Below are 26,463 nucleotides of genomic sequence, written 5' to 3'. Positions count from 1 at the left end.
TCCCTTGCTATCCTCTTGCTGGACTACATGCTAATGCCCCCTGATGTGCCACATGTGGTGGGAGCTAGCTGCATATGCCATGCTTTACTGGAGGGGATAAAACATCTGAAAAGCAGCAGAAATGGTCAATTTTTAACCTTTTCTTCTTTCCTCTTTCTCCTCCAAACTGACCATGTGATTGCATTTACAAGAAGAATTAATACTTGGGACAACACAGAGTGAAAGGATGAGGAATTCATATTCTAAGCAAACAATGAAGAGAAGCTACAAGAGTTTTGGCACCTGACTATGATAAAGCTTTCAAGAGAATTTCCTTCTGAAGGGATCCCAAACTATTGGAGATTACACATGCTGCATAGTGAATCTGCACACTTAAGCAATTGTAAAATGCATGTGTTTCAACCATTTCCCTAGCACTAGTAGAAACAAAAATAAGGAGAAAAGGGCTGCAGAGGATGACTCACAGAGGCTGGGGATTAGTGGAAGGAACATGAAACCATGAAAGGTGTATATGACCGTATTTTCTCTAATGCTCACAGCAACAGCAAAGTAAGCAAATGGCCACTCCTTAGTATGACTAATGGTGTAACTACTTAAGGACTTATTTCTACTGAAGTTTATGAAAGTTAGATCAAAACAAACCACACAGTTTAAAATAGAAATGCTCTTTATCTGCTGTCAGCTGCAGCATACTATTTCAGCACATGTGAGTTTAAGCACACACACAGTTCTGCAGAATGAGATGTAATGCTTAAAACTGAGTGCTCACATTTACTGCTTTGCTGAAGTGGGTCTCCATCTGTCCATACTGAGCTGCACATCCAAAGTCTTTGCAACTTTACTTTGCAGCCACTAGTTTTGGCCCCACAGGGAGCTATTTATAAATATCTGAATTAATGAAATAAGATTGTACAGCAGAAAAAGGAATCAACGAAATATGGTCACTATGGCAACAAATATTTCCTGGATGTAGTTTTGCTTCCAGTCAGCAATGGCCTTACGATGTTCCCAACAATTACAAAAAGTTGTCAGGCTTTTCTTGCTTGCTTGTTTGTATTAAACATTTTCCTACATACAAAGTAAGACAATAAAAGTAACATCCAAGTATTTTAGACCAAGTTCCCTTTTCAATAGTATTTTACACTAGTTAAAAAGTTTTTAAGAACTTGAAATGCAAAGCCATTGTTTTCCCTTCTTCTTACTGCTCTTGTGTCTCCCAAGTACAGAGCAAGCTTCTGCTACCCTGAGAAATTTCATGGGCTCCAACTCTGAATTCAAATATTAAACTGACCCCTTTACCACCAACATCAGCTGAAAGCAAGGCTAGAAAAAAAATGATGTCACGAAAACCCCTGTTGTTTTCAACAGGCAGTTCTGGCTGATCCTTGTGTCCACACTAAGCAAAAACAGAAAATAAAACGTGCTGACACCTTGCCAGACTCCACCTGCAAAATACACTCCTGGCCATGTCAATCACAGAAATTAGGCCCTACATGTGGTACACGGTGGAAATGTCCAAGTCATGTCTGTGTATAAGCACTGGACTTGCCAAAAACGACCACATGACCCTCTTTGGAGTTTTGCAAATGCTGTGCTTTGTGGATTGAGTCTTTGATGGGTTGTAGATATCTCAGAGGGTATTGTGAGCTTGTCTGCACATTGTGGAGCTCAAAGATACTAAGGGGTTGTCTGAGCTTGCTTTCTTTTTTAGTATTTTTAAGTAGGTAAACCAACCTTTTAAAAATAGTTTCTAACACCAGTCTTGTCCGCTGCCAGATGAGGGCATTTCCAGGACAGGTGTACGACATTTTCCCTCTGGTTTTACTTCCCTGTTGTTTTTTTTTTTTGAACGTGGCCTCAAAGGTATGTGGTCAGTCCAGATATTTCCTTCCCTTCCTTAATGACTAACAAATCCATAAGCAGTGTCAACCAAATGCAGCAAAGGATGTCAGTCCTCAGAGATAGTTAAGACTGTACAAGTTTCATGAAAACAGTTCTGCGGCACAGAGAACCAATCCTTTCCACGCCATGACTGTTAGAAAAGTTAGTTCATTGTCTTGTCAGCTGTGAAAAAATCTGTGTTAGCACTGGGGCAAGAAGCAAAAAAGCACACATGCTTACGATTGCCCCAGTCAAGAGAGATGCTTCAGTAGGAGCTGCCACCTTTTTTAGACACAGATGTAAAAATCAGGGCTCTGTATGAAATCAGCCTTTGTAACTCCCAGTGTGCCTGACCTTGCAGATCTTCCATCAACCATTAAATTGTTAATATTGATGTTTAAGTTGTCTCTTCACAGTTACCTGTGCCAATATAGATGTGATGTATCAGACTGAGGTCCCTCTCCAATGCATATTTATATATTTGGTTTTTGTTTGTTTAATTTTATTTATTTATTTACTTATTTATTTATTATAATTGTCATGTGATATTTTGGAGAAGAGAGATCTGTTTATGCAAGAGAGGCACACAACTAAAACAGCAATGGAGCCATACAGAGATGCCAGAGCAGAGGAACTGCTCAGTCAGCCTCTGACCTGCAAGCTTTGGGGTTTTTTTCCTTCTCTTTTTCAACGCAAGAAATTCACACTAGCAAAGGAGCTATAGCTGAAATAAAGTATTTAGGGAATCAGTCACAAAGTGCTTGGAGATGACATGACTAGTCTCCCTCTGATCTTTAGCTTTCAATCCCCTCCTGGCACAAGTCACCTTCTGGGTACAGCAAAGAGAGCAAAGGAAACTAATGACCTCTCACCCACATTGGCACCCACAGCAGCAGTAGCAGCCCATTAGCCCAGGCTGCTCTGGGAGCCTACAGATGGATTTTTGGCACAACATTATCTTCTTTATTAATACAGTGTTTTAAAGCAAATATTCCTAGTAAAAGTAAATGCTACCAGGCTTGTCCTGTATTAAAGAATAACTTCACGTCCCCCTCGTGCATGAGTAAGGAGTTAACAAAATCTGAGGTGCTTTATGGTTACATTGAGAGGGTACACCCACTCCCAACAAGGCTGTTTGTTAAACGGGGTGACAACTCTGCAATGCAGAGTTATCTGACGTTTGTTTTCTAATGCACATGCTGTTTCAAAAAGAATAATGAAAATGTAAATAAATGCAAAGGAGCCCTGGGGATAGAAAACTTTCTATCAAAAAAACACATAATGAAAAGCCCATATATTGCTCTGTATTGTGTCACTGACCATATATATATATACATATATATATGTGTGTGTGTGTGTGTGTGAATTCTTCTAAGCCTCATTTGCCTAACTGCTTGGAAACTGCCAGCATTTTAAGAACTGCTACCAGATGACTTGAAATGACGTTAGACAGACCATACAAACAGCAAACAGGCTCTACTGACTGTATTCTTGAGTGCGATTCGAAGAATGGTGTGGTTTTGCTACATGCAGACTTTAAGATGACTAGACACAAAGCTGAGTCCCTAAACTTCTGTGGTAAGAGAAGTTACACAGCATATTGCAAAAATGAGCGTCTGAGAAATTTCATATGTTGAGGACTGATCTGAAATTTTAATTTATACCCTTTCCCATGCAGGGTGTTGTTTTTGCCTGCTTCTGTCTTCTCATGCTTTGCTGTCACTTCTCAGTCAGTCAGATGAGAAAAGTGTTGCATAATGACTGAATTTCACTTTTAGGACTGTTTTCCTGACACATCCAGGGTCACAGCAGTACAAAGAAAGCCCAAGCCAAAACTCCCTGTACTACACGCTAACTCAAAACAGTCCCAAAGAGAGACAGGCAGTATGTATCTGAACCACAGAGATACTCTGAAATCTTGAAAACACTCATGCATGGACTGAATTCATTAGAAGGAATTCTGTTATTTTCAAGGAGCTTTTTCACATGTTTAAGAAGATGCCTATTAGGATGACAGCACAGACCAAACTACTAAACTTACACAGGACTCTGTTACAGAATAGGTAGGAGAACAGAACAAATCCCCCAGAACAAAATGTACTTCCACCACACAACTGTGCAGTCTTTCCTCCCCTTAAATAAGACTATGAAAATATTTTTCCATCCCCCTGCATATATTATAAACTTTAAATGATTCTTCTTACTCCCTACTATTTCACATGAACTTCTAACCTGGTTGCATTTAGGGTGTCTATTTTTCTCAAGCTAACTGCCCCCCTACCCCATTTTAATAAACCCCATTAACACTCTTGAGAGTCAAACATGAACAAAAATCTCCCATTCCCTCCAAAGTATGGCATTCATGAAGATGTCATGAATAAGTAAACATTCTCTAGTGTTCTGTTTCTTTTGTCTAGCTTATTGGTGTTGAGAAACCTTCATTTATTTATGTTGGTATTTTATTTCCTTATTGAGTTTCAAAGATGAAAGAAGAAAAATAAGTACCAAGGAAATAGCTGATAGGCTGAAATAACCAAAGATTTTCCCAGGGAGGTTAAAAAAAATACCCTTTAATACGAAGATTTTGGTGTGTCATTATTTCATTTCATACACCTGCTTTTAATATGGAATGCATGATATTCTGTGTGTGACAACAGACAGCAAGCCAGTATAGCAAAATCCTGTTCATCAGTGTGCAGAAGTCCAGTTTCTTCTCCTAATTCTGATTTACTGATATCACATTTTAGCCCCCTAAATGACTATTGTGCTTTGAAGTGAGGCAATCCTCCTTAGTCCAGGCTTATTCAAATGGCAAAATATGTACAAATCAAACAGCAAATCATTTTTGCCTAGACCTCACTAATGTCCCAGACACCCTCCTGCAGCAGATCCAATATTCTTACCTTTTCCCAAATTCCCTAGGGAAACAGTGCATGGCAACCTACTTGCAGTTCCTAGTGGAAAGGCAACGTGCAAGATCAGGTCAGCAAGTGGGCTGATTCTTGCTTGCCTCACCTTGCTGTACTCCATAACAGATCTTGGTGAAATGAGCAAATCTCAGAGAAATTATTGCTTGGACTCTAATTTTAAAAAGACTTAATAAACCTCAGTGAAAATTAACAGACCTTGATAAATGCTAATTGGGTAGGCAGGATGCTTATCTTATATCTGAAAATTTAGTCTACGTTTTGTTACTTAGGAAATCCAAGCACTGTACCTGATCCTTATATGCAATTAGTACAAAATTTTGATTGTTTCACGTTGACAGGGTCTGTTTTTCAAAGCCATGAGAATTCTTCAGTAGAATTAAATCCGATTTGATCCTTGTACGTGGCTAATCAAAGGACAATGCAATATGTTTTCTACAGCACTGTTAGCACTCTCACAGCTGTAGTTTCTTAGCAAAGGTCCTTTCCAGAGGTGAAAATGGAGGCATTAGAGCACAACATGTCTTCTGTGTCCTACTTCATAAATTCACACCTTATATGAACCGTGAAACTTAAGACTAAGGGACAAACATGACAAACCAGCCAAACAGTACTATTTTTATTCTCATGACAAAGCCTGAGTTTGGTTGGTTGGGTTTTTTTACTTCTTTTTAAAGGCAAAAGTCACGCCTTTTCCAGCTGAGGACAATGAGAGCCATAAGAATGCTTAGAAACCTCACATTACCTCACTGGGTTGCAGCAACGAGTATGTAGATGCTAGACTGATGAAACTCCCACTGTTCAAGCAGTAACATGCTCAAACTTCCACTTGTATTGCAAAACAAAACAACAAAAAAACAACCTGCTGCATAGTTCTGAAGCAGTAGCCTTCAGCGCTAGGATCTTACAGGTTAAACACAATTTTTAACAGATTTTGGCTTTTAAATTTGTAGAACAAATATAGAAAGCAATGGTGATTCAGTGCAGACAGAGCTCCTCCCTTCTGAGTCACTTCTGTTCGGGTATCACAGGAAGATGGGAGAAGTGCTGTATACCTGCAGGTGTCACCTTACCAAGTGATCATACTACACAGATCCTGACCTTTTGGAAGGGTGTGAAGAAAACCTCCACGATCTTTCTCAAATGGAAGTTTACTTTTTGGGTCAAATTCTAACTTACCTCATTCTACCTACCAAAAAATAGTAAAAAAAAAAAAAGGCAGAAAACCCCCCCAAACAACATAACAAAATAAAAAAACAGACACAAGAAAAACTCTCTGAACCAGTAAAGATAATGTCCTCTGACAGTCCTTGCAGAAGAGGAATGCTGTGTCACAGAGGAGCACTTGCTGTACCACAGCAGCAGGTGGTAAGACTCAGTGCAGGCTAGTAAATCTCTTCAAGATCCTTCTGGAATGAAAGCACCGTACAACAATCACATGCTGCTACTTTTTTTAACAAATCATGTCTAATCCAACAAGTGGAACCACCTGAAAGTTATTGTTGTCTTGGAGCTATTTTTAGTTGAAGAAACCAAGACTGCAAAGTAAACTGGATATTAAGAAACTCAGACTAAAAATACTTGACAGCAACATATGATATCTTTGGATCAGAAAACGGTTGAACTAGTAAATAAGACACAGACTCCTACAACACAACTCACAAGCACATTACGGATAAGACTGGCTATATACTGTCTATCCAGAGACAGGACAGCACATAAATGGGATGAACTCTGGCTAAAGTCCATCTTCCCTCCTAAATGCTCTCTTCAGCCCTTGCAAAGGAAGTCTGACTAAGTCACAGCATGAAGAACTCCTCCACATCCCTAGCAAAAGACGCTGTGTGAAAAAGATGGAGCACGAATTTAGTTCATCCACTCTTCCTCTACATACCATTGTGCCCCTGATACCTTCAAGGGAAAAGAGGGGAGAGTTCTGTGGAGCAGTTCTCTCTCTTCTCTGCTCACACTGTGATTAGCAGATATATCCCTGGGTGAGAGCTGAGGAACACAGAAACCTCCCTTTTTCTCTTAATGAAAAAGCAGTCAAGAGAATATTTTGGACTCTGCTTTAATTGCTTCAGCAATGAGATGGAAGCAAATTTTCTCACGAACTCAGTTTCCCCAGAATAAGCAATACAAGAAGAGCTAAGTCCTAGGGACTAAGGGGCTGAAATGTGTTTGAATGAGCTCTTCTCTGCGTTGGTATCCACCTATCCACATTTTCCTTTCCTTTCCTTTCCTTTCCTTTCCTTTCCTTTCCTTTCCTTTCCTTTCCTTTCCTTTCCTTTCCTTTCCTTTCCTTTCCTTTCCTTTCCTTTCCTTCCTTTCCTTTCCTTTCCTTTCCTCTTCCTTCCTTTCCTTTCCCTTCCTCTTCCCTTCCCTTTCCTTTCCCTTCCCTTTCCTCTCTCCTTTCCTTTCCTTTCCTTCCTTTCCTTTCCTTTCCCTTCCCTTTCCTTTCCTCTCCTTTCCTTTCCTTTCCTTTCCTTTCCCTTCCTTTCCTTTCCTTTCCTTTCCTTTCCTTCCCTCCCTTCCCTTCCCTCTCCCCTCCCTTCCCCTCTCCTTTCCCTTTCCCTTCCCTTCCCTTTCCCTTCCCTCCCTTTCCCTTTCCTTTCCTTTCCCTTCCTTTCCCTTTCCCTTCCCTTTCCCTTTCCTTTCCCTTTCCCTTCCTTTCCCTTCCCTTCCTTTCCTTTCCTTTCCTTTCCTTTCCCTTTCCTTTCCCTTTCCCTTTCCCTTTCCCTTTCCCTTTCCCTTTCCCTTTCCCTTTCCCTTTCCTTTTCACCTACTTCTACTAACAGATGTGCACTGTTCAATGAGAATAATGCCTAGCATACAGATTGTCAACTGTCACTTTAATCTCTCGTAATAATAACTAATTAGGGTTTAGTGTCTCTGTCTTTCACCAGCATCCCCATATTTCTATTTCCTTTTCTTTCCCCCTGCATATTTGACTGCAGGCCAGATGTACCCTCATTCAATTTGTTTTGGTTTCTTTGCTTTTAGCAGTGCTCCACCAATTTAGACTAGTTGATAATTTTTTTCTCAACAATATTCTTCATACCAGGACTTCTTGTTTTGCACGCAAAATACAAGCAAGCAATGTGTTTTGTAGTTGTACCAGCCCAGGCTATGTATACATATGCCTCAGCAGACAGCTCTGAGCACTGGTTTTCCCATCAGGTATCACAATGGGGGTGGGTGTACAACATTTTGAAGATGCACAGGAGCGTGCTTAGCAGACAGTCATTCGAGCTGTTATGCCACACAGAACAACACCGATGGGATTTTGCAAATGTATTAGATCTCTGTCTCAGTTGCTTGTGACCAGGACAGGTAAGTATGAGAGGCTGGTGTTTCACACTACAGTTTCTAAGCTTCAGACATTGTGCATATCCACATATATTCCTTCCCCTGCACAACTGCCTTGCTTGCTGTCAACATTAAGAATCATTGTTCTGACTCTGAGTGTGTCACGAGGTGGGTGTTGCAGCTTTGTTATTTGGCAAGTTCAGCCTTTGGCATCAGCATTCCCTCTGCTACAGCATCATAGGACAACCTCAGTTCATGCCAGGCACTAGGCTCATTCTACCTTCTGACCTGTTCTAGCACTGGGCAGCACTATTTAGTAAAGCACTCATGGTTGGTATTCATAAACCCTTTCACTCGGCTTTTTTTTCCTACCACACCTTTTTCATGTGTTCCCCTACCAACATCATGTGCTCATTATAACCTTTATGGATGCATTCAACCTTGTGGGTACACTTACCCTTCACCCCTGCTTCACCTGACATGTCTGTTATTTTCCTATATATAGGCAATGTGTCTTAAATCTATAGTTTCACAAGCTTTGAATTTAGTTTGCTGAATCACTGAAATTCTGCATCACCCCTTCCACTGCCCTTTAGAGGCAAGAATATTCCCATCAGAAACTACTCTTGGTGGTCTACATTTGGTGATTTAATTGGTAATAAGGAGGTTACCATAGTTGAAGATCATGCAGCTTAGAGCTCAGATACTATAAGAAAAGGCACTTTGGAATATGGTAATATTAATAGGTTTCAGGGCAAAAAAAAAAATCCTATGATGAAATCTGTTATAATGGTGACACTATCAGGAAAGAGGTGGTGGAAGCTTCCCCAGTTAGGAAACTTTTAGCATAAATTCACAATTCAAGAACTAATCATAGATAAATATTGTGCATCAACAAGAAGAGTGAGATGATGATGATGTTTCCAAGGTTCTCACACTGTGATCTGTTGGAGCATGAGTGCACTACCTACTACTGTACTTTATGCTTCCCTAGACAAAGTCAGACTATTGCCCATGTAACATACACTGAGCAGAGCAGAGGTTAGACATTCTGCTCCTCTCTGTAATGGGATGTGGTTGGTGGAAGTGCACAGATTAGCAGACAAAGCTGTGCCTAATGTTATTAGCCAAATGCTTTCACAGAGCTATGGCATTATGGAATTCCAGCAGAAATGTCTCACTGACCAAAATGATGGTCTTACTAAGGTCAACAGAAAAATAATTACTTTTATTTTTAGCCCTACCTAAATAATCATGGAGTTTTAGGCCCCAGGCATTCTAGTAATAGTGTTAGCAAATAAAATGTGTGTGTAGGTATATGTGCATGTATATAGAGAGAGGAATTCCAACTGTGTATAGCTGATGGTGTACTGAATGTTCTGAAGACCACTCTTATTTACTGAAATAAATCATTAGCAAGAACGACTGGTGTGCAATACAATCAGGGTTCTTTGTTGTTTTCAGAAACCTAATGAATGAACACATACCATCCATTGGTTTCCGACGGGACTGGCATATGGTGCTCATAAATAAATAAAAAGCATGATATTACAGTTACTCTGATACCAGTAAGTGGTAACATTTGGTAAACTGGAGAGCTGTTTATTCTATCTTACCTCAACAGCAAAAACACAAAATCTCTGAGTAAAAAACAATTAATTGTAACTGATAGTTTTTGGGAGTTCCTCCCATTAAGCCAGGTTACAAGGTTCCAAAAGAAACATTAGACCACTTTTTAATGTATGGCTTCAGATATATATTTTAAAACCATTAAAATTACATAGAAGGTAATTGTCAGCAACAATAGCCTTCAGCAACAATAACTCCATACCTAGGTGAGACTCACGGCAATATAAAAGAGTTTAGCAGCACCTGCATTCTACTTTGATTCAAAACTGAGATCCTAAAAATGCCAAAATAGCTGCCTACAGGACCAATGCTGCTCTCAGGTTTTACAGTGGTCTGCTCTTTGTGGTACTTATCAGAACATGGCTGTCACTGGTTCAATTTCCAAATTTTCATAGGTTTAGGAACCTCAGTTTCCCATCTTTCCCAGGAATGCCCTACCTCTACACTCCTCTTTCCACATGTTCTCACTGCTTTCCTGAACTGTCACACTCTCGCCACTGGCATCACTACTGCAAAATTTGCAGCATATAGGAATACATTTCTTTCTTCCACACTCACATTCCAAAGCCATAACTGGATCCCTAGCAGTAACTAATCTTGCTGATACATATATGCTGATACAAAAAATACATATTATCTCAAGCAGTTGGGAAAATGACATTGATGAAGTTGTCCACTGACCTCCCTCCAGCACAATAAATGCTGTACAGTCTTGAACCCTAGACCTAGCACAAAGACACAAGCCCTAATGAGGTCAGAAAATATCCAAAATGATTGTCATCTGAAAGAACTACTCCCCTGGGGTATTTGTGGTCACCTCTTTTGGGTTAAGACTAGGTCAAGATCTGGAGTTAACATACAGTATAGGAGAGAAGTATACAATACAATCCTGAACACTGAAGTCGTCAAATGATCTTTAATTAATTTCATCATGATAGAGGTCATCTCTCCTTGGGTAAACATAAAGTGATGATTAAGACTGAGATACAGTTGGAAAATATTTTTATTTTTGCGGGCTGCTGAGGTAATATATAGGCTGGTGCTGGCAGTAACAAATCAGCCCCAATTTGGTCATTAGATATAGATCATCCATATGGTTATACCATGCAGAAATAAAGGCTTGTGTTGACGATGGAATAGAGCTAGTTGCAGAATAGCAAGGTATCACTTCTCTGGGATTTAGATCAGAATTCTTAGGAATCCTAAGGCTGGAAAATTGTACCCTAGATTCTGTCAGGACCATCAAAGCAGAAGAAGGTCTGATGCTAGCAGGGATGAAAGGTAAAACTGAGTTTTGGGGGGTTATTCTTCAATAGTAGGGGTTCTCTTGTGATAGTGCTAGTGATACAGTTGGGTTAGAGGAACAAATGAGCTGGAGAACTGTATTTATTCCTGAATATCACTGGGATTGCCATATTAAATTGGTGATGCTAATACAGTAGTAGAACGGTTGTAGCATAGCTTACAGGATATATTTTGATCTGTAAATGGCCAGGGTTACTTCTGGTTTTAGGTAGGAAGACCTGTTAGCCTGTCAGAGTAAGTTTGAAAACTGTACTGTAGATACTTTGAATCATAGCAGTACAAGCAAGGGCTGCATGATGAACCCTACCTAAATGCAAGAAGTTTGTCCTTTGTTGGGATATAGATGTGGAAAGTTAGGTTTTGTTTCTGGATCCTGGAAGACCTGCTGTTGCTGTTAGACCAAAAGACTAGGGTTTAGGTCTGTCAAAGTAATCAGTCTTCCACTTGGCCTGAAAAAGATGAACTCCTAAATACACCTGCAATTAGTCCTGGGATAGCCAAGTGGTGCTTTTCTGGCCTTAATACAGGAGTTTGTGTTAAGACCCACAAAACCAGGCTAATTCAGCCTTCCTGCAGATGCCACAGGACACGCAGGAGTGCTGGACACAGCAAGGGAACAGAAATGTGATGGGATGGACTATGTTTGGTTTTAGGTGAAGTTCATCTTTCAGGTCTCAAGGGTCTGAGAAGTTAAGTGCACTCCTAAGCAGGTTGCATGCTGCAGTGCTCTGCTGAGCACTGACACCTTTAGTTGGGCTCGTATTTAAGTTCAGGTCACTGGGCCAGAGTTTAAGGTTACGATTAGCCCTTGGAACAGAAGTGGTTGGAGTGTCAGGTTTAACACAATGTTCCAGACCAACATGAGAGCCATGATGGGAGAATTTATGTGACAGAGTTAGCTGACCTAACTGGATTCAGGTCAAGGTTAAGGACTTGTCATAATTTCAGCTGAAAAGCAACATATGTCTCATCTGCTAGGGTTGCTAGACTTCACCTGAGTTAGTCCTAACATATTAAATCAAATTTAACCTGGAGAGTCTGAAGGATCAAGTAGGGGTTAGTGACAGCATGGCCTAGTATGGTACAGGCCATTAGGACTAGGACAATGACTGATGAAAAAATCAAATGGAGCTAAGGTTAGGTATGGGTCAAGGCAAGGCCTAAGTTTAGGGTTAACTGTTGACATTATGGTTGACATATTTGGCCCTGGAGGGGCTGAGGAGCTTTGTAAAAGTCCCTTCTGCAACTGATGCATTTCTCTTTCTCCTGAGGGAGAAAGGAACTTCACAGAGAAAAGTCTAACAGACAGAGGAAGAAGGAGAAAGAGGAAAAAGAGACACCAGTACTTACCAAGACTTTGGAACCGAAAGGAACGGTTTAGAAATCTATACACATATGCACATCTGTTTTCCCCAATCTTTAACCTTCCTCCCATCCTTCCTGTTTCCTTGTGAGTCTCCCTTCCCCCCAAACTCCCACAGTCCTCTGCCTCTCATGCCACACAGACATTCCTTTCTTTTTGTTCCCCTTTGTCCTTCCCAGTCCCAGCATTGGGCAGAGGCAGCAAGAGAAGAGAAAAACAAGGGAAGCAGCTTTACCATTTCTTTTTTCACTTTGTGACCAAACCAACAGCAAGTCCCACGACCACCAGCACCACTAGCACCACCACGACCGCAATAGTCATGGAAGTGTTGCAGCACCGTAGCTTTGCTAGCCTGGAGAGCCAGGTAAGTAAGGGTGGCAGGGGTTTGACCACAAGGTTTTGGGGAGGGATCGAAGCGACAGAGGACCGCCAGCCACCAGTGAGCCGGCTCTGTCCGCGGGCTCCCCGGCCGGCCGGGCAGCGCTGACCCCACCGGACTCTGCCTGCTGGCACTTGCTATTTGCAGCAAACCTGCCTGGGAGGGCACCGAGCCTCCCCGCGGGGCACCCCTGAGGCAGCCCCTTGGCCCGGCGGCCCCGAGGACCGGCTGCCGCCGCACGGGGGGCATCCAGCTGTTGCCAACAGCTGTGTGTCAGCCCCGGCTGCGCCGCGGCCGAGCGCGGGGTCCGCCCCGCCGCCGTCCCCGCCCCTGCGAAGAGGAGGAGGAGGAGGAACCGAGAGTGCCCGACCCGGTGGCTTTTAGGGGGGGGAGGCCACTCAGTTGTTAGAGCCCAGGCCCTGCGCTCCTCTTCCAGCTGCTGCTTCTGCTCGTTTCCAGCGCTACGGCCGCCAGGCTGGCTGCTGCCCGGCCTCCCCTCCTCCTTTCGCCGGTACCTACCTCAAAACCGCCGGAGGCTGCGGGGCTCCGCTCGTGAAGGAGGAGGAAGAAGCTGGGTCTGCAAAGGCAAAAGGGAATTGCATTGTAGCTGGGTGGCGGGGGAAACGGGGGGCGGGGAAAGAGAGGAGAAAAAAAATAATAAAAAGGCGAAAAAGAGCGGGGCTGAGTCTGGAAGCGGGTCTCGCCGCCCAGGACCCGCACGCCCCGGCGGCCACGCGTGGGTGCAGATCGCGGCGCGGCGCGCAGGGCCGGGCGGAAGATGCACACGACGCAGAAGGACACCACTTACACCAAGATATTCGTCGGGGGCTTGCCCTACCACACCACCGACTCCAGCCTGCGCAAGTACTTCGAGGTCTTCGGGGACATCGAGGAGGCGGTGGTCATCACCGACCGGCAGACGGGCAAGTCCCGGGGATACGGCTTTGTAAGTGCCGGGGCGCGGAGCAGGGCGGGGGGCGGCGGGGGCAGGTGGGCGGCGGCGGGGGCATCGCGGGGAAACTTCCATGGGGAACGCTGTGAGAGCTCGGGGGAGGGAGGGGGGAGAGAGACACGGGGACGGGAGAGGGTGCCGGGCGTTCTGCTTTTTGCTTTACTCTTTTTTTTTCTTTCTTTCTTTCCTCTCCCTGCTGGAGAGTTTGGATAGAGGCGGGAGGGGGGGTATTACTGAAAAAGGAGATTGAGGGGGGGAATTGCCCAATTCCTCGCAGCGCCGCCAGCGCGCCTGTTGCTCGCTGATACGGCCGCGCCGGGGTTTATCTGCCGGCGGCGGAGCTCGGCCCGCGCCCTCCGCCCTGCGCCCGCCGCGGCGCCCAGAGCCCCGCTCCGCAAGGCGGGCCGGGGCCGGGGTCCGGACGGGGCCCCTGGCCGCCCCGGGGAGAGAGGCTTCCCCTCCTTCCCCGCGGAAAGGGATCTAACGCGCAGCATCGCCCGTTAAGGTCACCATGGCTGACAGAGCGGCTGCCGAAAGGGCTTGTAAGGACCCCAACCCCATCATCGATGGCAGGAAAGCCAACGTGAACCTGGCGTACCTGGGTGCCAAGCCGCGGATAATGCAGCCAGGTGAGGAAGCGGCCCCGAATGGCTTTTCTCTCCGTGCCTCAGGTTTCTGAAGAGTAAAACTTTACGAAAGGTAGTGCTGCCCTCCACGTTTCTGAAGTAACGCGCACAGATCAGCATGCTTTGTTTTGGACTTTTAAATGCAGCATGTATTAACTTTTTGGCTATTTTGTACATGTGCCTTATTTAAAAACCAAAAGCAATCAGAGATAAAGTATCTCCAGTTCCCCAGGAAGACTTCCACATCTCAGACACTTCATTGGTTATTCCTGCTGCTGGGAATGTGGTGGCGCTGACCATTTACAGTATCGTTGCAGGGTAAGATTGGCTTAGGAATGAATCGCTTCCAATGTGTGCGGTCTTATTAATACAAACAGTATCTTAATGCAAACTCTTCAAACAGATGGGAGCTATTATGCAGACTTTAAAATGAAATGGCTCTTCCTAAGACCACATCTGAGCCAATCTGATGTCCTAGCTCTTCCCAGACTGCTGCTTTGCAGCAAGAGCGAGACAAGTGTGGAGTGTGGGCACATTTGTGCTCTAAAGAAAGCTGCTCTGAGTTCCCCCATGTTTAGCCTGAGGAACACTTGTCTGAGTAATTAAGTGCCCGCCAAGGAAAGACAGGGTTTATGCTTGGATGTTTCAAGAACAGAAGTTGGGATTTGACACCCACCCCACCCCCCCCATGCTAAGACCTCGTGAGCAGAGATGGCTCAAATTTTAAGTCTGTAGAAAGTACACAAATAGACTAATGAATAGGAAATACCATATAATCCGTCATAGGTTAAAGTTAGGGACCAGATTGAGGCACAAAGTGAAATGTGAATGAAAACCTGTGCTTGTTTAGAAAAAGTTGTTCTCCTAAACATCTCTAGGAAAGTGTGCACTTCACTGGTTTAAGTTTTGTGTGTGTGTATGTGTGTGTGTGGACTGATACATTTTTCTCTCTGACTTTTGGTTCTACAGCCTTTCAGACGTTCCTGGAGGCTGTTAGTGAAGGCTCTTACTCTGCATTTGTGTGCGTGTGTATATGTATATAGCATAAATAAATGTCCAAAAGAACACCCATACAGAGAATGTGATGTGTTTTTGTTGGTAGGTTTTGCCTTTGGTGTCCAGCAGCTTCATCCGGCTCTCATACAGAGGCCTTTCGGGTAAGTCTGTTCAACGGGACCTCAAACAGGGGAGGAAAAAAAATTTTTTTTTCTTTTTCTTTTTTTTTTTTTTAAAAAAAAGGGAAAGAAAAAGTATTATTGTTGAAGGCCTCTTGCAGTAGCATCCTTAAAAGTGGCCAGCAGTGCTGAAGTTCTCAGATTTATGAATGTATACCCATAAATGCGCTCACCTTGTCGGTCATGTTCTAAATGCCGCAGCTGAGTCAAGTTGTGTGGGATGTGGCCCTTCCGACTAAGCAGTCCAGTCCCATATGACTCTATGATAAAACAAGGAGGTATGACTTGATGCAAGATTGCTGTGCCCCATTTCTCTTTTTTCAGCTTGACTCAATGTTATTTATCTCTTTCTAATCTGACAGGGATCGTTTACAGTTAAGATAACTGATCAGAAGGATATGATGATAAGAGGTGGAATAGTTCTGTTTGGAATTAAACTCTGTAACCAGTAGACTCAAACACAAACAAGCTAAAATGGTGATTAACGATGCATGTATGTTTTTCTTCATATAGTCAATAGACCTCCGTGTGCTTTTTTTTATTTATTACAGTAATGAAGTGGTGTTGATAGCTAAACTGTGTGCTTTTATTTATTTGAAAGAGCTGTAGTGAAAGTGGTTTTTTTGGGGGTGTCTTTTTAATTTTGGTTTTGTTGTTGAGGAGTGACTTTGCCATGGGGAGCAAAGGGCCTTTTTTTTTCCTTGCTTTCAAGCTGTAGCCTGTGACTTTTTTTAACCGTATTTTGTAGTGAGTGCTAAATTGTGTGACTTCTTGATTTTTAAGTAAATCAACGTATTGCTTGCATGTTAATAATTTTGGGGGGGGTTTGTTCTCGGGAGGGGTGTGGAGCTCCCTATTAACGATGTGCGTCCATTTGGGCTTTCTAATTTGAGGTTTTTTTCCTTCAATCCTTCTTTAATACGTAGCACATTTCTCCTGTACTTGAATGTACTATTCCCAAGTAGATCTAACTCTTGCTTCTTGTAGGCACACAATTAGGAGGTGAAGTATGCGTTAAGCTTTCCATAGAGTGTCACTTCACTAATGCACACTGGCTGAGAAACCCACTGCAAAATAGTGCATTTTGCTAATTAATGAGTAAGCTAACAATAAAGTAGGGAAACTGTGTCACTAATGTTTATTTGATTAGAGTAGCTTTAGATTACCTTACCTATCCGTTATTAAGCACCAGTAGCTTCTCCATAGTTTGACTTGTCAAAATGGTAGGAACCAGTTCCTATCCTGAAAGAAAATCACAGAAAAAGCTTTCTTATACCCTTTATGTAATTTTAAGAGTGTTGATTAAAAAAGTGTTGATTCTTCTGAGAGTGGGGAGACTGTAACAAACTTTGTCTTTTTTTTTTTTCCTTCTCATGAGTATCCTCTACTATATTTTGCTCACTTCTTTGAAGTATGAGGAGATGACAGTGCATGTGCCATGATTAGTTTAGGATGTCTGTGCTAAGGTAGGCAGGAGGCAGAATGCCTCATCTCCAGAGCAGTTAAAGCACTTGTTGCAAAGAGGAACAAGTGGATTGCACAGGGATCAGCTATGGAGAGACTGAGTATTTGCTGAGCACAACAGAAATGGAGGACCTGTGGCAATCCCTTGCTTAAAAGACTGTGCAAATGTAGGACTCTTTTCTTGCTTTCCTTACCCAGAGCCAACAATAGGTCATGTAAACCATGTGTAGGCCAGGGAAATCCTTCCAGCAGGATGAATAGGGTTTTATTTCTAATGCACTGGACATAAATCTGGAGAAGTGTTGGTCGCAGGGTCATGTATATATGAAATTGGTCATTTTTGATCCTTGGCTCTTGCCTTTCTTTTACAATGTGCAGACAACGGAGATTACTAATCCTGCTTCCTCCTCAGAATTTCCACTGACCTGTACCTTTTCTAAAGTATGTAGTTCAGATTAAAAACAGCATCCACTAAGATGAATGAACATTTTCATTCACTATATTCCTTGACAGTAAGAGGGGATGTTTCAGTGCTTACTCGAATCTACTTCTGCTAAGAGTTCACTCTTAGAGCTTTTTACATGGGTTGCACTGAAATACATGGTCACCTGAATGCTGCGTAAAATCGGTTGTAGTGGTGATTCCCTATCAATACTCTGCTAATCCATACACAAAAGCTTCAAATGTTTTGTAGTTGTGTTTTGTTTTGTTGGGTTTTTTTACTAACAGAGTGCAAATTGGCAAGGTACTGCCGTATTTTGGTATGGTCAGCAGTGTTGTAGAATTGTAGAATGGCCTGAGTTGGAAGGGACCTTAAAGATCATTTAGTTCCAAGCCCCCTGCTGTGGACAGGGACACCTTTCACTAGACCATGTTGCTCCATCTGGCCAGGCCTTGAACCCATCCCGGGATGGGGCATGCACAACATAGGGTTTCCCACCTATCAAACAGAAAACTGAAAATAATTAGATTACGTTCCATTGCTTTTACTGAGAAGATGCAGAAGTTCAATATTCTGACTTAAGCACAATATTATTGTGGTGGAGGGAGACAGAAACTAGATTAGCTTCAATGCATGATGCACTTTGAAAATGCGGAGAATTTTTCTTTATTCAGTGCTGCAAAGATCAGGTCATCCACCAAATAACATTTCTTCCTGCTTTTTGCATTTAGCATCTATCTTACTGTTGGTGTGTTTCATAAAGCTGTTTGATCACGGGACTGGTTATTTATACAGCTTTGTTTTCAGGATTGTTTATTAAAATATTATCTCTGAATTCAACAGGAATTTATGGAGGGGGAAGATGACTTTGCTTCCTAACATAGCTTTTCTTGGTTTGCTTATGGAATTTATATTTTCATATTTGTGGGAAAATTTGGGGTTATACAGAGATATTGGTGTAGGACATAACTTTTGTAGAGATTTTCTGTTCCTTTCCTTCCTGTCTAAAACTTGTATCCTGATCAAAATGAAAACATTCCCACTCTTTTCAGTGAGACCAGAGTTAAATCCAAAGTTACTAAGTTAATTATCAAATGGTTAGCTGATACTACCTGCTTGATATTATCTTCCAAGAGTTAGGCAACTCTGCCTTTTTTAAGAGAGAAGGAGAAGCCCCCTCTTGAGTTTGTGATCAAACAACTTGTATAATACTAGACTTAGGATAATCTGAAAAGAGGGAATGAAGCTGGAACAGTCAGAAGTTAGCCTGCTATGTCCTCCTTATGGTTATCAGGTAAAAGGAAGCATAGTAAGGGTCTTGTATGTCTTAATGTTTATGTAATCTATTTTTGTTAAACGGAAAGCTGTTTGTTGGTGAAAATCTACTCCTTAATTATGCCTTCAAAACCAGACAATGCCATGCCAGAGCCTGAGCAAAACATTTTGTTCAAAGTTAAATATATACTTTCACAAGAATATAATGCTGTGAGTCAAAGATATGCTACTACTGCTGAATTTCTATATTTCACAGTTCTCTGCATTAGTCTAAAAAGTCCCTTCTTTCCTTTGAAACAATAAGCATTCACTTTATTATTGCTTATAGGATTATTTTTGAGGTCTTAGTTACCTGTTATAACAACAATGAAGGTCTTAAGGCATGTGGCAGGGGTATATGTCATTGAATTTTGAGTATCTCAAAGCTACAGTTACTGCTAAAGTTAAACATAAGTTCCCTTTTTTTTTTTTAATTGCAAAAGTGTAAAACAGTAAATAGACATTCAAAAATAAAAACTACTGCCAGGAAAGAGCTTAAATCATGTGCATTTCTCACACTAGTACTCTCAGAAGGAAAGCAGCAGCTTTTTATTTAAAATTAAAGATACTAAGGGTTTCCAGTGTTACTGGGAATTGCTTTTTCAGCTTTTGACCTGGCAGAGCATGAAAAGCAGTTGGGTTCTGAATGGCTGAGGTCTTCATGTCCTGGCCTCTGCAGTAGGTAGAAATTTACTTTGGCCATATAAAGCCATTTTACTCGACTCAAAACAGTTGCAGCATGACAGATGATCAAAAATAGCCCCACTGCAGCTTATGCTGTCAATCATCATGTGTGAAATGGCATGGTGGAGAGGAGCCTGCACAGGGTTTATGTTTATTGTAGAGTAAGATGTGGCAAACAGATAATGTTTCATAACTTCACCACCTGTTAGTTTCTTGGCTTAAATAAAACAAGTCACAAGAGTTTAAGTGGAAGCACATGTATCTTTCTGTCTTATTCACAGATGTGGCAGAGTGTCCTAATGTCTTCAGAAAATCTTAGTAATGTCATTTCAAGTCAACACAAACAGCCTGATAAGCTTTCTTACGGTCTCTTCCATTAGAATTACTCTCTTTCATAAGTGCTGTATGTAAAGATTCCTTTGATGTGGTGCAGAAGAAGCTCTTGGTGACGTCAAATTCGATTTTATATCTCTTTCCTTAATACTTAAAAAACATGGTGTTATTTTTTTGGGGATTGTACTTGGTTGGTGACCAATACAAAGTGCTTGTTTATGCTCATCCATTTTCTATGGAGAGCTCAGGTAACGATGTGTATTTAAATGCACAGAGCCAGCTTAAGTATGCTTCAAATGCACTTCTGGCTAATCACTTCATAAATTAGGTGAGTGTTAAAAACCCAACTTACCTTTTTGTTTTATGTTTTCTTTCCCTTCCCAATCCCTCCCTATTTATCATTCTTTTTTGGTTGGGTGGGGTTTTTTTGGTTTTTTTTTTTTTTTTTTTTTTTCCCCCCCATTTCTCCACACAGTAGGAAAAGAATTTCATTGACATGTTGGGTTTTTATGCTTGTGGTGTTCGTGTCTTAAACACGACAGCTGAACATTTGTATCTGCTAATATTCCTATACAATCAACTGAGCTGTTTTTTTCTTGAAAAGAAAACTAAGCTGTTCTAAAGCTTATCACTTATTTTAAACTATGTTTTGCTATGATTCCAGTTGACATCTTACAGTTATTTTAAAAATGAAACAAAAAAACCCCAACAAACCCTTTCCATTAGATCCGGAATTTGGAGAAAAGAGGACAGTTTTTACCATCACGGTTTGCATCTGTGCTTAAAGTATGCTAAAATGTTGGTGCAGTGTTTAGAGTTGTCTTTTAAGGTAAAGTTCAGTATGGAATAGTAGTAAATCTGCACAAGCAGTTTATCGTGGATTTATAAAGATTCACTGGCTGGAAAGGAGATATATATATGAAGGACTTTTCCAGAAATCCAGATGCAAGACAGGGTTATGAATGTAAAATGAGAATTATATTGAGTATATATATGTTTTTAAATCATATTATATGATAAAATACAGCTATGAGATTAACTTGTATGTAGATTTGTGTGCTAAGATGATGATATGACCAATTTTCAAAACCGAAGGGCTAAGTAAACAAGACAAGGAAGCAAGTTTTGTGAAGAAGATGGGAAATTGTGTATTGATCTGTTCAGAATGGCTATTTCTTAAGCTGTAAATTTGTGGGTTTTTTGCTTTTGTTAAGCACCAGATCTATTTAGACTTAATCTTATGCCCACCTCCCAAAAAACTCTATGCTGTATGTCTTGCATAGAAATAAACAAGCTGGCACAAAACAGGACATCAGTGACCTGATAATCAAACAGGTTTGACCCTTGTGTCCTTACAAACTTTTATAAAAGTGTGATGCACATGTACTTAGGAGTCACTGTTATGGATTTTAATAGCATCTAAGTAGCTTCCCCTCAATGGTAGCTTCCCTCTTGTGACGGAGTGAGCTGCACTATCGTTCGTTTGGAAAGTGTGATTCTTGCTGTGTTTACCACACTTGTGAACTCTATTTAAACTCCTTTGTCGCCTGTGTTGGTTTTTTTTCTTATTTTTAATAAGGGTGACTGAGGTTGCAGAGAAATTAATGTGTGCTGAGTCTGCATAGCAACTTAAGTAGGGTTGCCACAATACACTCCCCTGCTCCCTGGAAAGTCTTTACATAAAGTCAGGGTTCAACCATTTTGTTGCCTTATTGGCTATTGTCAAACTCGTTATAGTGATACTGTCAAACTGCTCAGTTACTACTTATAAAAGCATTGCGGGAAATAATTTTACTAAGAGTCAAGTAGTTAAGAGAGAAGCAGGGTAATAAAAATGACTTACAGGTGATTTGAAAAACAAGTACTGTAATTTTACAGATGAAACAGTCAAGCTTAGTCCTTCAGAGTTGTCCTAAAACTGACTTCAGTGATGCTGGCCCTTCTGAAGATGGTCATGGCATTGAAGATACTATCCTAAAGCAACACTGAACACTCTGATTCAACTCAGCTATAATGCTGTGCTTTGGAGCGATGTATCTCTTCGGGCCAGTGAGCTGACAGTTGGCCCATTGAGTCTAGTTATTGTGGCAACCCTATGCACATAACAACAACTAAATTGAGTTTGTTTTAGTTCAGAGTATGGATATGATGCTTAGGCGCTGACTCGCGTACCAACTTCAACTCCCTCTCCCATCTTTCAACAGGATACCCGCTCACTATGTCTATCCACAGGCTTTTGTGCAGCCCGGAGTGGTAATTCCCCACGTCCAGCCTGCAGCAGCCGCTGCTTCCACTACGCCCTACATCGATTACACCGGAGCTGCGTACGCCCAGTACTCGGCCGCCGCGGCCGCCTACGAGCAGTACCCGTACGCCGCCTCTCCGGCTGCCGCTGCTGGATACGTGGCAGCGGGGGGCTACGGCTACGCGGTGCAGCAGCCCATCACCGCGGCAGCGCCCGGGACCGCCGCGGCAGCCGCCGCGGCTTTCGGCCAGTACCAGCCCCAACAGCTGCAGACAGACCGCATGCAATAGCAGACGGACTCCTGAAGGAAGCTCACTCTTTCTCTTCCTCTCTCCAGCCTTCCAGTATAAGTAGTTTAACAGAGACAATTGATATTAACGAAAGGAGCTTTAAGGAAAGCGATGCTATTGCGAAACTAAAGATTTTTTTATTCCACTGTCTTCATACAGTATGCATCCAAATCATGATGTTAGAGGGGAGGGGTAGTGCGGCATGTCTAGTTTCGAGTATCAAGGCAGAAGAAAATGGGGGGGAAGAATACTGTACTGTCATGGAAGAGTGGCAGGAGTAGCAATGGGACTTCATATTTTCAAACAAACAAACAAGAACCAAAAAAAGCAAAGGTGTACTCTTTACAGTATCAGGGAAGCAAAACTGCCTTTTATAAGTAAGAAAATGGTATTTGAAAAGTTTGAACCAGGGAAAAAACTGAGTCAGCAATATGTAATCTCTATCCATTTTAAGAGGAAACGAACTTAAAGCACTGATTGTCCTTTCTAGCTTTCAAAAGTTGTCTTCGTGAGACAGTACCTTCTCACTGTCTCACTCACGGGCATCGAACAACCCAAGGAAGATGGCTGGATAGTAAGATGGCGGACAGGCACCAAAGTTATTTTCTTCTCTGTCCTCTGGATGAGTGGAACTATGGAGCAAGTGATGTGGAAGTAAGGGGTGCAACAGCTGTAGAGACAATCAATAACACAGACAGTTCTGGACAGAACACATCACTCGTGCTCATGTGATGAGCTTGTCACATCCTAATCCCTCGCCCCATCCCGTTTCACTTTTGGGAAACTTTAACTGCTGGTGTCAGCTATTCTGATTCTAAAATAGGATCAGCCCTTTTACTACAACAGCCTTCTCTTTCTGTTTATTGCATCTATTCGTAACTTGTGAATAAAGGCAGGAAGAAGCCTAAAGAATTAAAACCTTTAAGAACTGTTGTAAGGGAATTTTCTTTTCTGAAACCATTTGTACAATTTTAATATCTATTTCAGGATTATATTTAAAATATTTATTAGCAAACATACAGTACACAAGGCAACTTTTTGTTACCAAGACTGCAGTTCTTGAAGGGTTAATGGTATGTGATTTATACTGTGCCTTAATTGTTATGCTATTTAAAAAGAAATATTTATTTTGAAAGTTTTACTATGCTGCGCTCTAAAGAAAGCGACTTTAGATGTGACACTGTAAAATTATGTATTCATCTCATGGTATAAATTATTTAGTAGGCTTAGATGTAGCATATTAAATATTAACCTAATTAACTAAGGATGTTGACTTGGATTTATTTAATTTCAGTATGTGCACTGTATGAGGGTACTCTTAAATTAACACTTTTTTAGGTTTTTACATAAAACATTGCTAGTTCATTCTTTTTCCCTCTACTAGTTAATTCATGTAGACCTCTCAAATACATTAGTGCCGTTTTCTCACTCATCTGTATGTAGACTGACTATTTTTCCCTTTGCTAGAAAATGCTGCTTTACATTGTCCTGTGAAACTACAATACTTGCAATTTTTATTCTTGACCGAAATGGAATTTAATATTTTACACTGTATTGGATTTTTTTTATACTTGAACAATTTCATACAAGGGAAGACAGGATAGCATTTTTATGGACTTTATCCAATGTCACTGGATTTATTTGAAGTATTCTGAATACTAGCCAGTGTTATAATGTAGACATGACTCTCCTGTGCATATTATTTATTCAGTATGTATATTGCTTTACAACATTTCAGATCTCTTAATCTATTCACTCGTATTAAAACAATAAAAAAAAATTGTCTCATTCTGTCTAGTGTTGTTCTTGCTCAAATAGTCTTAGATCTTGTTTAGTTAAAACTCAGAGGGCAACCTTTTATGTAGTTTTCCTGGTCTGTGGGATGAATAGCAGCATATACACAGACTTCAAGTACATAGACTGATAGGAACTATGTTACGTGGAGGAAATTCTACAGAGAAGATGAAGAAGATCCATCCTGAGAGTTACCATAAAATAATTCAGAGTGGAAGGTACTTTGTGGGGGTCCTGGGTTGCTTATATCATTGTCCAGTCAGGTCTTAAAATCCCCCATGTGGGGACTGCACAACCCCCTGAGTAATCTGTTCCACTACCTAATTATTCCCAAAGTGTCTTTTTTTTTTTTTTGTTTCCCTCCTATCTAGCCAGCACCTCCCCTGTTCATTTATAGCCTTCGTCTCTCATTTCTTGGCAGAGAGCCCAGCCCTGTCTTCTCAGTAACCTCCTCTTAGGAACTGGGAAATTGCTGTTCTCTTCCATAGGCTGAATAAACCCCAGTGCCTCAGCCTCTCCTCACAATTCTTATGCTTCAACCTCCAGCCGTCCTACTGACCCTCCAGTGGAGTTGTTCAAATTTATCAGCAGCTTTCATGTACTGGGAGACTCAAGACATGACCCACTATGCCAGCTGTGGTCTAATGAGTGCTGAGTAAAACAGAATAATCAATTCCCTTGATCTGCCATCTGTTCTCCTGTTGATACAGTCTGATGCACTTTCACTGGTGCCAGAGTTTACCACTGACTCCTGTTCAACCTGCCCCAAGCCTCCCATGTCCTTTTTAGCAGAGCTGCTAACCAAGCCTTGGGAGTCAGTCCATCTGAGGTAAAGAACTCTCTATTTGTCCCGACTGAATTTCATGATGTTCTTGTTGGCCTAGTCCTCTGGCAAGTGTAAAACCCTCTGAATGGCAGGTCTGATCTCAAGTATATCAAGCCTACCCTCTATTAAGTATAATGACAGTACTGCATCCTATCTCTTCCTCCAAGTCATTGATAAAGGCAGCAGACCAGACAGACCCACAAGGGACACTGTAACCAGCCTCTGGACAGAGCATAAGCCCTTTTGACTAGTGATTCAGTTAGTTTTTTGCCAAGCTAGACTGGACCATCTAAAACTGGATACAAGGATTCTGTGAGAGGCTACATGGAAAGCCTTGCTAAACTCAAGGTAGACGACAGTGTCTGCTTTCCCCTCACTGAGAGATGAAGTCACCTCATCACAAGAGGTAATTACCTTTGTAAATCCATGCTGGCTGTTCCCTATCACCACCACCTGCCCACACATCACATGCCCAGAAATTTCTGCTAAGATTGCTCACTCCCATCATTGTTTGGTAGGTTGCTAGGTTGTTCTTTCTGAAGATGGGTGCATCATCTTCCTTTCTATGGTCATGGAAGACCTTCCCAATCTCCATGACCTTTCACAGATGATAGTGAGCAGCCTCAGAATGACAACACCCTTGGGTGCAGCCCATCAGGTCCCATACGTGGATTGAGCTTCCTCAAGAGGTGCCTGAATCAATCTCCTTCCAGACATGACAGGTTTTTTGTCCTTGAACCCTTCCTACAATCACAAAGTAGCGTTACTAAAAACCTAAAGGTCAGGATACCTTTCTGCATATGGTACTTGAACTGGGAAGCATTGAAGTAGCTGCTCAGGTCCAGCCGATGATGGTTTTATAACCTTTAGGACTCCTTAACATTTCAAAATCAGTCCAGGCCACTAATGACTAAAAGCAATTGCTATCTGATGTCTAAAAGAAGCCTGTATGAAATACATGACAGTCTTGGTCTGTTATTTGAGGAATGAGAGGATGTTTATATAATCTTCATACTGAATTTCATTACTGCAGCTGTCACCCTTGCACTGACTTCAGCAGAAGCACAGGTTGACTGCAGAATTTGAGCTGTTCTTTCATCCTCAAAAACGGCCTTTTTTTCATCCGCAAAAGAGGCAGCAGTGAAATTGAAGTGATAGAAAAGATTTTTCCTGGGCTTAAGGTCTCACTTAATTTCACTGTGGACAATTATGAAACTCAGTTGCCCAGAACTGGTACACTCACTAACATCCTGGGCTGATGCTGTCATGTTCTGTTCTTAATGAGTATTAAAGCCTGGCTGCTGAGAAGTGTTGCTGAACTACCTTTTGCAACCTGACCTTAAGATCTGTGACCTTGCAGAGAGCACTGTAGTGCTCTCTCTGCTAAGAAGTGTGTAAACAGCCAGTAGGGAGGTGAGTAGAAAACAATAAATGCCATTTTCTGCTCTTTTCTCCTATTTCCCTACTCTGGTCTTGCTCCAAGGGGTTTACCTAGAAGACATGGTATCAAGTAGGAATTAACATC

The 26,463-nt window shown here is 41.8% G+C and overlaps 1 protein-coding gene across 1 annotated transcript; it reads left to right on the top strand.

The window, feature by feature from the left end:
* Nucleotides 1-13,119: 13,119 nt before the first annotated feature.
* RBM24 (RNA binding motif protein 24) lies at nucleotides 13,120-24,106 on the top strand. Its single transcript, XM_050315734.1, has 4 exons — nucleotides 13,120-13,739; nucleotides 14,251-14,374; nucleotides 15,474-15,528; nucleotides 21,988-24,106. Exons 1-4 carry the CDS (start codon nucleotides 13,572-13,574, stop codon nucleotides 22,316-22,318), a joined length of 678 nt encoding a protein of 225 aa, XP_050171691.1. The 5' UTR covers nucleotides 13,120-13,571; the 3' UTR covers nucleotides 22,319-24,106.
* The last annotated feature ends 2,357 nt before the right edge of the window (nucleotides 24,107-26,463 follow it).

The sequence above is a fragment of the Myiozetetes cayanensis genome, unplaced genomic scaffold, assembly GCF_022539395.1.
Source record: "Myiozetetes cayanensis isolate MyiCay16 unplaced genomic scaffold, myiCay2020 scf1, whole genome shotgun sequence".
Classification (NCBI taxonomy): Eukaryota; Metazoa; Chordata; class Aves; order Passeriformes; family Tyrannidae; genus Myiozetetes; species Myiozetetes cayanensis.
Note: the sequence above shows the minus strand (reverse complement) of the source record. Positions and strands in the feature narration are given on the sequence as shown.